General features: G+C 48.0%; 1 protein-coding gene and 1 long non-coding RNA gene across 3 annotated transcripts in view; both read right to left on the reverse strand.

Moving 5' to 3' along the window:
* Positions 1-6,928: 6,928 nt before the first annotated feature.
* Positions 6,929-8,049, reverse strand: LOC307205157. Its single transcript, XR_013833923.1, has 2 exons — positions 7,906-8,049; positions 6,929-7,661 (listed from the first exon to the last, which is right to left on the reverse strand). It is a non-coding gene; the product is annotated as an uncharacterized lncRNA (long non-coding RNA).
* A 1,157-nt stretch (positions 8,050-9,206) lies between these two features.
* Positions 9,207-13,981, reverse strand: part of DTX1 (deltex E3 ubiquitin ligase 1) — a 53,394-nt gene continuing 48,619 nt past the window's right edge. For both annotated transcript variants that reach the window (XM_079956760.1, XM_079956761.1), the window contains exons 9-10: positions 12,467-12,556; positions 9,207-10,272 (exon numbers count right to left, since the gene is read on the reverse strand). In XM_079956760.1, the coding sequence (XP_079812886.1) occupies positions 10,048-10,272; positions 12,467-12,556 (315 nt within the window). In that variant the 3' untranslated portion in view covers positions 9,207-10,047. The remainder of the gene's footprint in view (positions 10,273-12,466; positions 12,557-13,981) is intronic.

Below are 13,981 nucleotides of genomic sequence, written 5' to 3' on the forward strand. Positions count from 1 at the left end.
CTAGTGAAAGGACCAGAAATAGGTTTCCCCCCAGGGAGCTGAGGGCAGGCTTAGGACAGGCCACCGGAAGCAGGTGTTTGCTTGCACTAGGTGAGCCATCAGGCAGGGCATTATATTTGCAATGTGGCACATGGCTCACACAGCCCCTCCTTGCTGCTGGAGTGATATTTGGGGCAGTGAGGAGTGGGGAAGGCTGTCCAACCAAGCTCCTGGCTTGCTGGGAGTGCAGAGAGATAATAGCTTCACGAACCACGTTTCTGAGTGCAGCAAAAGCCACAAAGCCCAGCTCCCCAGGGAAGCCTTGCCAAAAGCTGATGGCGCAGCAGCACTAAATGGCCCCATAAATCATGGCTTGCACCAAAGCATCTGTGGCACAGTCTCCCTTGGGTGGGCAGGGAATCTTTAAGCCCTGAGAGATGATTTCCCCTTTTTCCTGCTTCCCGAACAGAAGAAGATCTCCTAGGAACCTCTGGGCATTTCTTATCCAGTCCAGAACCTAAGGAGAACCTGCCGGATCAGGCCACCTGGTCCAGCTTCCTGTTCTCATAGTGGCCAACCAAATGCCCAAATTGGGGGACTGACGAACAAGATCTGAGCACAAAAGCCATCTCTTCTCCTGTGGTTTCCAGCAACTTTCAACTAGCCAGCTGTGGTTGTGTTGTTTAGAGAACAAGCCAGCAAGCTATGACAAGGCCTTCTAAGTCTTCAACTCTGGGTCCTGCACCCTTCCCCTCTAACAAGAGAGGCCACCAGGGACCCAAATGTGTGCTGCCATGGCAAAAAGCACAAAGCTTGCTTGTCACGTGGTTCCCCCAACCGTTGAGCTCAGAGAGGGAAACCTGGGTTACACACCCTATCACTCTCAAACCCTCCAAGTTTCCCTTTTCCCCAGGGATTTACAGAAGTCGTCCCAGTTTCTGATTGATCCCAGAATGTTCCACTTTTCCTTAGGATGCCCCTATTTTCATGTTGGAGGTTATGGAGTTATGTGACCCCCCCCCCAACCAAAAGAGATAAGTAACTATACAATCTTTAGAAGACATCTGAAGGCAGCCATGTATAAGGGGTGTTTTAAAATGTTTAATGTTTTATTATGTTTTTATATATGTTGGAAGCTGCCCAGAGTGGCTGGGGCAACTCAGTCAGATGGGTGGGGTATGAACAATAAAGTTGTTGTTGCTGTTTGTTGTTGTTATGGGATAGGACATCCCTATTTTTATCAGAGAAATATTGGTAGTTGCGCACTCTGTGCTGTGAAGATGATGGACCTTGAACTGGTCAGTCAGCCTGGCCTACCTCACAGGGCTGCTGTGAGGATTAAAAAGAGGGGAGAGGCCCATGTACATTACCCTGAGCTCCTTAGAAGAAGAGAAGACTGTAAATGTGAATAAATGACAATGTAGTATTTGCCCCTTTTCCTTTCCAGCATTGGTGGTCTAGCACCCTCAAGCAGCTGCTGGGGTCCAGGTAACTCATGAGGGCTTGCCGAAGCTATTTTTTGTCTCTCTCATCTGCCTATTCCCTTGGCTGCAGACTAATGGCAGCAGTGGTTAGGGAGCTCGCCGCCATTTTGTATTTTCCAACAATGCCCTGGGCACCCAATGTAGCATCCCTCCAGAGCACTGCATCATGGGGGAATTTAAATGGCGGGTAGCTTCTCAGCTGTTATCATGACGCAAGCCCATAGGGACAGTGGGGAGGCGATATCATGAGGGAGGGACTTCACCCCCTTTTGCTGGGAGCTCCATGGAACCTGGAGCTGGCTCTGTCACACATGAGCAAATTTGAACATCAGATTTTACCACTGGAAAGCTGGTTGAACTGCTGGGATCTTGACACCCAAGGCAGCCAAAATGTAATTAAATGTCGTTTTGAATGTATGGAGTCAGTGCCTCCTTTTTAAACAAACAAACAAACAATCGTATTTATAAATAACTGAACTATATTGAAGTTTTTTATTATCTGTTTCTAAATGTTGTTGCTATCTGAGCCTCTGGGGAGGGTTTAAAACTGACCGTTTCAAATTAAAAATGGGGAAAGTAAGTAGAGGTGTGTGTGTGTGTGTGTGTGTGTGTGTGTGTGTGTGTGTTAGTTTCAAATCCACATCTGCACCAGCCCTCTCAATCACAGGGGCAAGGCAGTGCACTTGCTTCCTAGCTCACCCCTTCTCCCAGACTGCCTCCCAGTGTCCCACCACCATGATCCAGGGTCTAGGTCATCTTCTGTGTCACCCCTGAGGAACTCCAGGGCAAGCAGCGCCCACATCTCTTCCTCACCCAGCCACTCCCTGACAGTTAACATGCGCCAAACATAGCCAAGGTGCTTTCGGTTGGAGAGGAAAGAATGCAACACAGAGATAGCATTTGGATTCCACATTTACTGCATAAATTTGTAAAGACATCAACACATGCTGAGCATGAACAGAGAAAGACACCAAGGAAATTACAAAGCCCTTTGGGATCTCCAGACAGGAACCTCAACTGACCATGCCATTGACATGGCAACTTTCCTCCCCGCCGCCCAGCAGCCCCATCCAGAGTTAGACATGCTCAGAAATGCAACCTCTCTCACCTGTCCCATGTGAGGCTGTTGGGACTTGACTCTCCTCCACCCAATAACCCAGCGGTGGGGAACCAGTGGCCCTCCAGATGCTGTCAGTACTACAACTCCCATCATCCTTGAGCATCAACCATGCTGGCTGGGACTGGTGGGTGTTGGGAGTCATTGACAGGGCCATAGATCCTCCATGCCCCTGCTATTACTGTGCTTCAGGTCATATGTGCATTCAAACCATAGGACACAGTGGCGAATCTCAGACTTAGGGACCAGATGAGAACCTCCAGACAGACCTTTCTGTCGGGCCCTTGGGACTCTCCACAGGTCACACCCCCTTTCCCAGCCACACCCTTCTCAATAAGCCACACCCCCTTTCACAGCCACACCCCTCACCAGCCCTGCTCCACCCTACCCCTGGGCAAGTGGTTTTGCCAGGCTGCAAAGCATCCTTGAACTCATAGAATCATGGAAGGGAGCCCTGAAAATCATCTAGTCCCCTGGAGCGCCGGAATATGCAGCTGTCCTGGACGGGGATCGAACCTGTGATGTTGGCATCATCAGCACCATGCTGTAACTAACTGAGCTATGTGATCTGTGGGAAGAACTGGGATTCTGGTGATGCTCGTTTGGATGCAGGGAGGATCAAGAATAAGCCTGCACAAACTGGGCTTGTAATGAGGAGTTCTGTGTCACTCAGTGAGCTTGCTCACTCCTCCATTGACAGGTTCAGTAGTGAGGCTGGTGCACATTTTTGGGCTGTTTGATAAGTAGCAGAAGAAGTCTTTCAGGCTGGCATAGGAGCAAGCGTCCTTTGCATGGGTGCCTTCTGGTCTCTTCTGGTTTAGAAGACAACACTGTCACTGCTTCCGGCAACAAACTGGATCCTAACCATTAAGGAAGCAGGGAGAAGAGAGGAACAGTACAGAGGAGTTTCTTACCCTTTTCACCTGGCATAAGGAGCATCACACAGATGCCAGTTCCAAGGAGATGTACTCCTGATAGGGACGTGGCCTGGATGCCCTTCCAATCTAGCCGTGGGCATGTGTGGTTTTGTCTAGGGAAGTTGTAGTGGCACAGTGGGAAGAGAAAGGCACTTGGCACATCCTCAGAAACTCTTGCAAGCCAGGCTCAAGCTCTTGCTATTAGCCAAGAAAAGGAGGGTTGAGGAGAAAGAACATAATGCTAAATAAACTCTGGTTCATATACGCTCAAGACTCCAATACCTCATGCAACAACTCTTCCCGTACGAACCAACCTAGCACCATCATCTGAGGTCTCCCTAGCCACGCCTCCTTCCAAGGCCACACCCCTTGCCTCCAGGCCACACCTCCCATGAGCCCTGCTCTGATCCCTACTTTTGCCCGCAATGTGTCCCCAGGAATTCTGATCATGCCTCTTGCTTGCCTGGAGGGTGTGTGGGATTGATTTATGGGATGTTCTCTCCAGGAAGACTCATCTGGTGCTGACTCTAAAGTACTCCTGGCACCGGGCAAAGACTTTCCCTGTTCTCCTGGACATCTGATGGTGACTTTTTATCCTCGCTGCCCTGGGATTATTTCAGCCAGATGTTTTAGTATGATCGTTTTGATGTTGTGCGGCGTCGATGCTTGGGAATTGACGGAGGACCACTTTTTAGTGCTCATCTTGTTTTAACATACATTGTACCTTTTCTCCATTTGCGAGTCACCTTGAGACTTCAACAATAACAGTAATAACAATAATATAATCATCAAGCCATACTGATTCTCATACACCAAATGAGACCAGCTGGGTCAAGGTGGGGGGTTGTCACAGCGCCGGAGGCGGCAATTTTGACGTGGAGTGGAATAATCACTCCAGGTGCACAGCCCAGCAGGAGCAGCAAAAGAACAGCAGAGAAAACTGCGCTGAGTTTGTGTGTGTGTGTGTGTGTGTGTGTGTGTGTGTGTGTGTGTGTGTTTTAAAGATGCAGCCCAAATGTCTGAGTTGCAACTAGGGATGTTGGAAAATTCCGACGGAAATGAAGAAGGAATTTGATTATGTTTGGTTTTTGGTCCTGTATCCAGAACGGAAATCAGTCAACTGGCTGTTGTTGCCTTCATTTTGTAAATGATACATAATTGATTATACCCCACCCCACAAAAAAATGCATTAAGTTCCCCCTGCATTCAAATGAATGTGGTAGAACAATGTAATAACAATGTAATTAATGCAACTGATTACTTAAATTGTCCCAGGTTACATGATTTTTGCTACAGACGACAGTGAGGTGAATAATGTATCTTTGAGAAGAAAATGAACTGCAGCAGAACGGAAACAGCCTTGCCTCCAATGAACAGAGGATGAAATGGTTTCTTGCCCCAGACTTGCCCCTATGCTTTCTTGCCCCAGACTGGCAAATGGGGAGTAAATTCTGGGAATCTCCCTTTCAGGGATTGACAAATCTGTCCATTTTGTGTTTTTTTCTTGGTTTCTCATTTTTCCAGTTGTTAAGTCTAGCCTCCACAATCTGCATCATAGAATCATAGGGTTGAAAGGGATGCCTGATGGCAATCTACTCCACCCCCCCCCCCCTGCAATGCAGGAATCACTTCTAAGGAATCCTTGACAGGTGGCCATTCAACCTCTGTTTAAACTGCCCCCCCCCCATGAAGGAGAGTCCACTATCTTCAGAGGGAGTACATTCTATGGTCAGGTGGCTCTTATAATCAGAAAGGCCTTACTAACCTTTAGTCAGAATCTGGTAACTGGAGTTGACTGGTTCAGGTCCTACAATCTGGAGCAGGGGAAAAAACGCTTGCTCCATCTTCCATGTGACAGCCCTTCAGATATCTGAAAATGGCTCTCATTTCACCTCTCAGTCTTCTCTTCTCCTGCCTAAACATACATAGCTCCCTCATCACAGTTTGAAAAAAATCCCTCATGGAATTCCATCTGAATTTTAGTGCATGTTTCTCCTAATGGACACATTCTTTGCAAGCCACGTCCCCCAGTTTAAAGCATTCTTGTACTCCATTTTCACAAATATATGCCTTTTTACAAAGGGTGGATCTACACACAGGGGGGGAAAGCTATAAAAAGTAAGAAATTAAATTGTTATATCAGAAGAAAAGAAAAACGCTATGGAAAATGGCTTAGAAATATTTTTTGCTCTCTGGCGACCTCTGGTGCTGCATGTTTATAATGCATTCAAAACGCTGTTTCTTGGCTAATGTAGCTGAGTCCCAACACTGATAGCTGGACAATCAAACTTACTACATCAGCCTTGGCCAACCTGGAGTCATTCAGGTGTTTGGACTCCTATTCCCATCAGCCCCACTTAGCAAGGCCCTCTTGAAGTACAACCCCCATCAGCCCCTGGCATCTTACGGCCATGTTGGGTTGGGGTTGATGAAAACTGTAGCACACAACTTCTGGAGGGCGCAGGTTGGGGAAGGATGTGTTGCCTAATGAAACCAAGCCCCCCTTCCTTCTCTCCCAGAGGTGAGAGATAACTTTGGCAGGATTTCAATGCAAAAAGGTGGATCCGTTCCCTGCTGATTTTATCACTGCAGCAGAAACCTGCCTTTGCAAAAAGGGGAAAATAATATTTTTTTATAAAACCAAAACGCCAGCCGCTGCTCCCTCTTCCTTGTCTTTCAACAAAGGGCAGGCATGAGTTATGAGCACCAGGAATGTGAAATGAGTTTAGAGGGAGATGGGCACGCACTGTGCCTGGGCAAACTCCAGACAGCAGGGACGTTACTCTCTGCAGACGATGGAGGGTATGGGTGAATCCAGCCCTGAAGGGCATGTCGTCCGCCTCCCATTCCTGCTGGATCTGCAGAAAGAGCAGTTAAGTTGGGGGACTTGGGTATGGGGTGGTGGAGGGGCCTGAGTGGTATTTGGAGGGTGGGGCAAGGAGAAGGGGCACTGGCCACAATTCTCTCTTCTGTGCATCAGATACCTTAAGATCCTGTATGCGAGAGGATCGTTGTGCTGTTAAGCACTGTCCTAAGGGACGCGGGTGGCGCTGTGGGTTAAACCACAGAGCCTAGGACTTGCCAATCGAAAGGTCAGCGGTTCGAATCCCTGCGATGGGGTAAGCTCCTGTTGCTCGGTCCCTGCTCCTGCCAACCTAGCAGTTTAAAAGCACGTCAAAGTGCAAGTAGATAAATAGATACTGCTCTGGTGGGAAGGTAAACGGCGTTTCCGTGCGCTGCTCTGGTTTGCCAGAAGCGGCTTAGTCATGCTGGCCACATGACCCGGAAGCTGTACACCGGCTCCCTCGGCCAATAAAGCGAGATGAGCGCCGCAACCCCAGAGTCGTCCGCGACTGGACCTAAGGGTCAGGGGTCCCTTTTCCTTTACCTTTAAGGCTGGTGTGGGGAACGTCAGGCCAAATCTGGCCCACCATAGAACCAGAGAATTTCAGAGTTGGAAGGGACCCTGAAGATCATCAACCACCTGCAATGCAGGAATAAGCAGCTGTCTCATACAGGGATCGAACCTGCAACCTCGGAGTTATCAGCACCACACTCTAACCAATGAGCTATCCAGGCTGTCTCACCCTCTGGACTCTTCCTAGGCCACACCACTCACTGGCCCTGATTCACATACCGCCCTAGATGCCTTTCCCTGGCTGGGAACATGCCCCTGAACCGATCGTGCCTCTTGCATCCTCCTTGGAGGATAGAGAAGGGTGTATGCAGAAACTAGCCTCTTGCCTCTGGTCCTACCCGACACATGGCCCCTGGCAGGCTTCCCTGAAAGGAATGCGGCCCTCAGTCTGAAATAGATTCCCCCACCCATGTCTTAATGGTGGCAGGGAGTGAGGATGAGAAGACAGCTTCTCTCCTCAATGACTTGGGGAGGCTGGAGAAGCCAGAGCTGCCCACAGTTCTCCTTTCTGCTGGTCATATTAAGGCAACAGGAGGCTAGCAGCTCGAGGGCGTGGTAGGAACTGTGGGGACTGTCCAGGCAAGGCTCAACACTTGAGGGCTGCTGGTCAAGCCAGGCGCACCCAAGACTGTGCAGAGGTGGATCCTGGAAGAGGAACAGTAAATTTGGGAGAAGGCAGCCATCCGAGTGGCTTGCCTCCTGTGGGAGCAAGTTCCCCAGTCTGTAAAGAAGTCACTTCATCTGTCCTAAATACAGTGGTACCTCGGGTTAAGTACTTAATTCGTTCCGGAGGTCCGTTCTTAACCTGAAACTGTTCTTAACTTGAAGCACCACTTTAGCTAATGGGGCCTCCTGCTGCTGCCGCATCGCTGGAGCACGATTTCTGTTCTCATCCTGAAGCAAAGTTCTTAACCTGAAGCAATATTTCTGGGTTAGCGGAGTCTGTAACCTGAAGCGTATGTAACCTGAAGCGTATGTAACCCGAGGTACCACTGTATTCCAACATTCAGCTTCACCCCCTCCCTTCCACATCATGCCATGAACACCTATCAAATTCCTGCACAAACCTCACTTTTTTTATAAACTCAAAAAACCTCCATTTTGCAATCTTAGGAAGGTTTTGTGTTTGTGTGTGTGTGTGTGTGTGTGTGTGTCTCGGTAACTATCTCTTCTGATTAAAGCAACACTTTTAAAAATTGCTGGACTAATGCGGGGCCATCACTGACGAGTCACTGTTGATAGCCTTTACCCTCCATTATTTTGTCTAATCCCTTTCTAAAGCTGTCCAAGATGGCGGGCTGCGTAATCTCCTGTGGCAGCTAATTCCAGAGTTTTTACCAACATTCTGCCTCATTGGCTGGCCCTGGGTTCAGCGGGGAAAGCCTTCTTTCAATCCATTTCCCCCCACAGAATACATTGTTTTATACACCTCTGCCAAGACCTTGCAAAGACCTTCCTAAGACCATAAGAAAAGCCTTCTAGATCAGATCAGAGGGGTCCCCACTAGTCTAGCATCCTCTTCTCACCAGATGCCTGTAGGAAACCAGAAAGGATCCAAGCACAAGAGGCCTCTCCTTCCCCCTGTGGTTTCCAGCAACTCTTAGGGGGACGGTATCCCATAGCATGGATTGAGAGTAACAGGGCCAGCCCTAACCTTAGGCACAGGGAGCCACCTGCCTTAGTCAGCAAATGCTGTAGTGGGCGGGGTGGAGAGCAGCAGCAGCAAGCTCTTAGAAATACAGAGCGCTACATGGCCTCATCTCCAAACCAGCTTCACTGTCCCATCGCCAGTGCTGAAATCAGATCCAGTTGAAAGGAAAAGCCTGCTGGATCCGGCCAATGGCCTAATCTAGTCCAGCATCCTGTTCTCACAGGGGACAACCAGATGTCTGTGGGAAACCAGCAAGCAGGATTCGAACACAATCCCGTGGTTTCCAGCAACTGGGATTCAGAAACATTGCTGGGAGGCCAAGGCAGCCGAAGGAACATGAGATGTGAAGACCCAGCTGGAGAGGTGAAGGCCAGCAGAGTGAGATCGAGAGGGTTTTGCCCTGAATACTAGCAGACAGTTGATGGAACAGGAGGTGGCAGCATCTCAACCTTTGCTTTAGGCAGTGAACTCTCCAGGGGCTGGCCGTAAAAACCAGCGTGCTTGTGTGTGTAAGGCAATTTGCAAAGCTGAGGTGGGGAACACTGCCGTGCCCGTCATTAAGATGTCACACCTCTCTTTGGCCATCCCAGGTCCTACACAGCGCAGACCCGCAGAAATGAACAAACCGGGCTAACTTAGGTCCATGGATTTCGATGGGTTTACTCTGAGTAGGGCTTAGGTGGATACAACAACCCATAGCTTCCCAAGCCAGAATTCCTTCCTACTGCCTCCTGGCAAAGTGGCAAAGGCATCACAAAGGCAAAATGAGTCACCAATGCAGGAAGAACCAAGAGTTTTCCCGGGAAGGGGCGGGCAGGAGGACCAACGCTTCCATACTTGGCTTCATATATCTCCTCTATTACATATGATATCCTGTTACAGAGCGGCGGATATGTAATATAGGATAGTGTAATGTGCAAACACATTCAGGACAAGAGGAATATTGCAGACTGCCAAGAATATATAGGGGTTTGTGTTATGTATGTATATATCATATATAAAAGAAAAAAGGAGAGCAGATTGCTTCAGTTGCTCACTTGCCCTGTTTTGGGTGGTCTTCCTCCAGTGGGGAAACCTGGGAACGATCTAGACAGTCCTTGGTCCTGGAGGGAGAGGACCGCCCTGTGGTTTCCTTTGGCCATGTCTGGCATCGCTGTGTGGAGATCGTCCATAGTCAAGGCAGCAGAAGCAACATGGCATGTGAAGGCCTGGCTGAAGATCTGACTGGAGAAGTGAAGACCAAGAACATGAGAAGAAGTGAAGACCCGGCTGAAGACCCAGGTTGGAGAGGTGAAGACTGGCAACATGAGAGGTCTTGAAGACCAGGCTTATCCCGATATGCTGGTTGAGAGCTGATCAACAGAGACACGCACACACGCACACACACAGACGGACAGACAGACGGACTCAGGCAGTGTTCGTGCTTCCACGCAACGCCCATGGCAAAAGTGTGGTTGGGAAAGAGCAGCTGTGATGCCTCTTCAGTCCTTCAGGTTGGCTTCCAAGACCCCCTGGGCCATCAGTTCCGCCAGGACGTTGTCCAGGTAGTTTGGGTCGGGGTATCCGTGGCCGGTGAGGTTGGACCCAAATTCGGTCTTGTGGTGGATCTCGTTCCACACCACCGTGTCGGATTCGCCTGTCGTGTTGGATGTCCCAATGGTGAAGATCAGCCGGCGTTCCCAGGCCACAATCAGGAGTTTCAAGACCTGCAACGTAAGAAGCTGACTTACTTAAAACTGAGCCAAACCATGGCAGACCAAGCTGATAGAATATGCAGAAATAGCAAGACTGAAGGGAAAGATCAGAAACCAGGAAGTTAAAAGACTGGAATACAGTGGTACCTCTGGATGCGAACGGGATCCGTTCCATTTGCGTCCTGAGTAGAACGTAACATGCGACTGAGCGTCTGCGTGTCTGCGCGTCTCGTGTTTCGCCGCTCCCACCCATGCGTGTGACATCATTTTGAGCATCTGTGCATGCGGCAAAACCCGGAAGTAATGCGCTCCGTTACTTCCGGGTCGCCGCGGAGCGTAATCTGAAAACGCTCAACCTGAAGCATATTTAACCCGAGGTATTACTGTAACTTTCTAACATACCATACTTTTCTGTCTATAAGACGCTCCATGTATAAGACGACCCCTATTTTGGGGGACTCAATTTTAAGAAAATGGGGGGAGATTGCACAGAGCTGTTGAGCTTTCTTTTTTTAGCAGAGGATTGCCCAGAGGTGTTGAGCTTTTTTTTTGGGGGGGGGGGGGATTACCCAGGGTTGTTGAGCTTTTTTTGAAGAGGAATTGCCAAAAAATCTCTCACCAACACATGTCGCAAAACCTGCCTCCTCTCTGTCCCATCGCCAGCAGGATGTGCCAACCACCCGTTGACGCAGCAACCAATAACATGCACAATAGCAGCTGACAGCCACGCCAGCAGCTAATCAAATGTCCACCCTATGCACTACACATGTAAAAGACGACCCCCAGTTTTTAGAATGATTTTTAAAGAAAAAAACATAGTCTTATATACGGAAAAGTACGGTATTTGAGAAACCACTGTAAACAGTTGAAATCATTGGCAGGAATAGAATGACACTTGTAAAGTAACATGAATTTAGGATACAGTGGTACCTCAGGTTAAGTACTTAATTCGTTCTGGAGGTCCGTTCTTAACCTGAAACTGTTCTTAACCTGAAGCACCACTTTAGCTAATGGGGCCTCCCGCTGCTGCCGTGCCGCCGGAGCACGATTTCTGTTCTCATCCTGAAGCAAAGTTCTTAACCCGAGGTACTATTTCTGGGTTAGCGGAGTCTGTAACCTGAAGCATCTGAAACCTGAAGTGTATGTAACCTGAGGTACCACTGTACTATGATTATACAATAGACAGATTACAGTAAAAGATGCAGGAATAATAAATAAAGAATAAATAAATCAACTGAGTCAAACCAGGGCTTTGAGTGCAGTTCCGATACCGTTTTCCGGAGCCCACAAACAAGAACTCCTGGCACTGAGCCAGCCCGGCATGAACCAGCTCCTAAACCAATGACCCTTCTCTTTTGTCCCTTGTATACATCCCAACCCTGACACGGCAGAGGCTGGAAAAAAGCGCTGAGTCAGGCCATTGGTAGATCTAGCTCAGCACTGTCTACTCTGAGCAACAGCGGCTCTCCAGGGTTTCAGACAGGAGCTTCTCCCAGCCCTACCTGGCGATACCAGGGATTGAACCTGGGACGTTCTGCATGCGAAGCAGGTGCCCAACTACTATTTCACAGGCAGGGAATAAAAACCCAGATAGAAAACAAGAGGCAGCCCACCCAGAAAATGATCGGTGTAGCTAGCTCAAGGCCAAACTATTGCTTGACCCTAAAAGCATCACTCAAAGTTGCAGGCATCCTTTCCACCACCTTTATGCACCAGCTGGATCGGGGCCCCTGCACACCAGTGCCTAGAATCATAGAATCATAGAGTTGGAAGAGACCACAAGGGCCATCGAGTCCAACCCCCTGCCAAGCAGGAAACAGAGCGGTAATTCATTTCAGCCAGCAAGGTGAACATGTGCTGAGCATTTGGGACAGTAAGTTGGTCTATGTGATTTCAACCATTTCCTGCTGTCCTAAGAGCACAGCTTTGGAACAAAGATCTATGACTCGGCTGGTTTCAAAATGAGGTACCCTGAGGATCCTGACCTTTTAAAACAAAATGGGCAAGCACCTAGTCCTCATGGCTTCAGAAATGGGCTTTGAAAAGCAGAGGCAGATTTTTGGGCTTTGGCCCCAAAGGGGTCTTGAAGAAGCAAAATGCCAGATACTCAGCGCTCGGCTAAGTTGGATTTCGAGGGGAAGCTTGGAAATGTTCTCCGCTGTATTGAAGGCCCCACCCAGAGCCCATGGGAAATTCAGCTGCCTACCTTTCTGCCTTTCTCGTTGTCAGGAAGGTAGCAGTGGCGAGGGAAGCCTCTTGCAGTAAACTTCTTCCCAGGGTTTGGATGCTCTGGACCCTGGTGAAGCAAGAGGTCTCAGTTACATGTTGCGCCAGCAAAAGTCACGGGGCAAGGGCAACACGGTTTTCATTATTATTATTATTATTATTATTATTATTATTATTAATATTTATTAAAGTTTCATAAATATTACAAAAATGAAAAAGAAAAAGAAAATAAGAAAAATACAAAATACAGAAAAATAAAAACAATTAAAAACATTTCAATCTTTCTATGTCTTGTCTTTCATTTACTTGTTTCCCTGACCTCCTCACACCTCCCTTTTTTGTATTCTAATTCAATTAGCAGTTTCAGCAAATCCTTTCCATTTTTGCTTTTTTGTCTTAATAATTTATCTTAATATATTGTAACTTTACATTCTCACCTATTCATAATCCAATTTTACCTAATTCTATAACATTACTGCTAAAACCACATAACTTCATTCCGGCATCCTTCTAACATTCCTTAATTTAACAGTGTTTCTGTAAGTAGTCTTTAAATTTCTTCCAATCTTCTTCTACCGACTCATCTCCCTGGTCTCGGATTCTGCCAGGGCAACACGGTTTTCCTGCCCCGGGGTATATTGTGAAAAGTTCATTAATTATACCATATTGGCCCAAATATAAGCCACACTCCCCGCTCCCCAAATTCTGACCGTGAAAAGTTAAAGTGCGGCTTAAATTTGCGGCCTTACAAAAATGGGCTTTTAAGATATCACTGCTGAAACAGACATACGGTAAAACAGAACGGGTGTGAATGCCTGCGGAATTTTAATGAAGCGGCTTATATTCAGGTATTGTCTCTCCCCCCCCTTGAATTTTAAAGGTGTGGCTTATATTCGGGTACGGCTTATATTCGGGCTGATATGGTGTGTGTGTGTGTGTGTAAGTTGCCTAGAAATATTTTGTATTTTGCAACTCACAAATCAAACACTGGGTTACTGCAATGCACTCTATGTGGAGCTTCCCTTGCATTTGATCTGTAACAGGCATAGGTAAACTCGGCCCTCCAGATGTTTGGGACTACAACTCCTATCATCCCTGACCACTGGTCATGTTAGTTAGGGATGATGGGAATTGTAGTCCCAAAACATCTGGAGGGGCGATGCTGCAATTAGTGCAGAATGCTGCAGCACAATTGCTATCAACACAGCGATCTGCCAGCTTGCTACTGGGTCAAGCTCAAAGTGTACCTCTTAGTATATAAAGCACTTAACAACTTGGGACCAGTTTACCTGCAAAATCGCCTCAATCCATAGATGCTTACTCGACTGCTTTGATCGGCGGAAGTACCACCGTTATAGCTACCACATAGTACCTGTTTGGCATTTGTAAGAACTTGGTATTTTAGTGTGGCAGCACCTACATACACTTTGGAACTCCCTGCCTCTTGATATCAGCCAGGTGCCTCCACTGTACTTTTATCAGCACCTGCTAAAAA

This window comes from Podarcis cretensis (genome assembly GCF_951804945.1).
Source record: "Podarcis cretensis genome assembly, chromosome: 16".
NCBI lineage: Eukaryota > Metazoa > Chordata > Lepidosauria > Squamata > Lacertidae > Podarcis > Podarcis cretensis.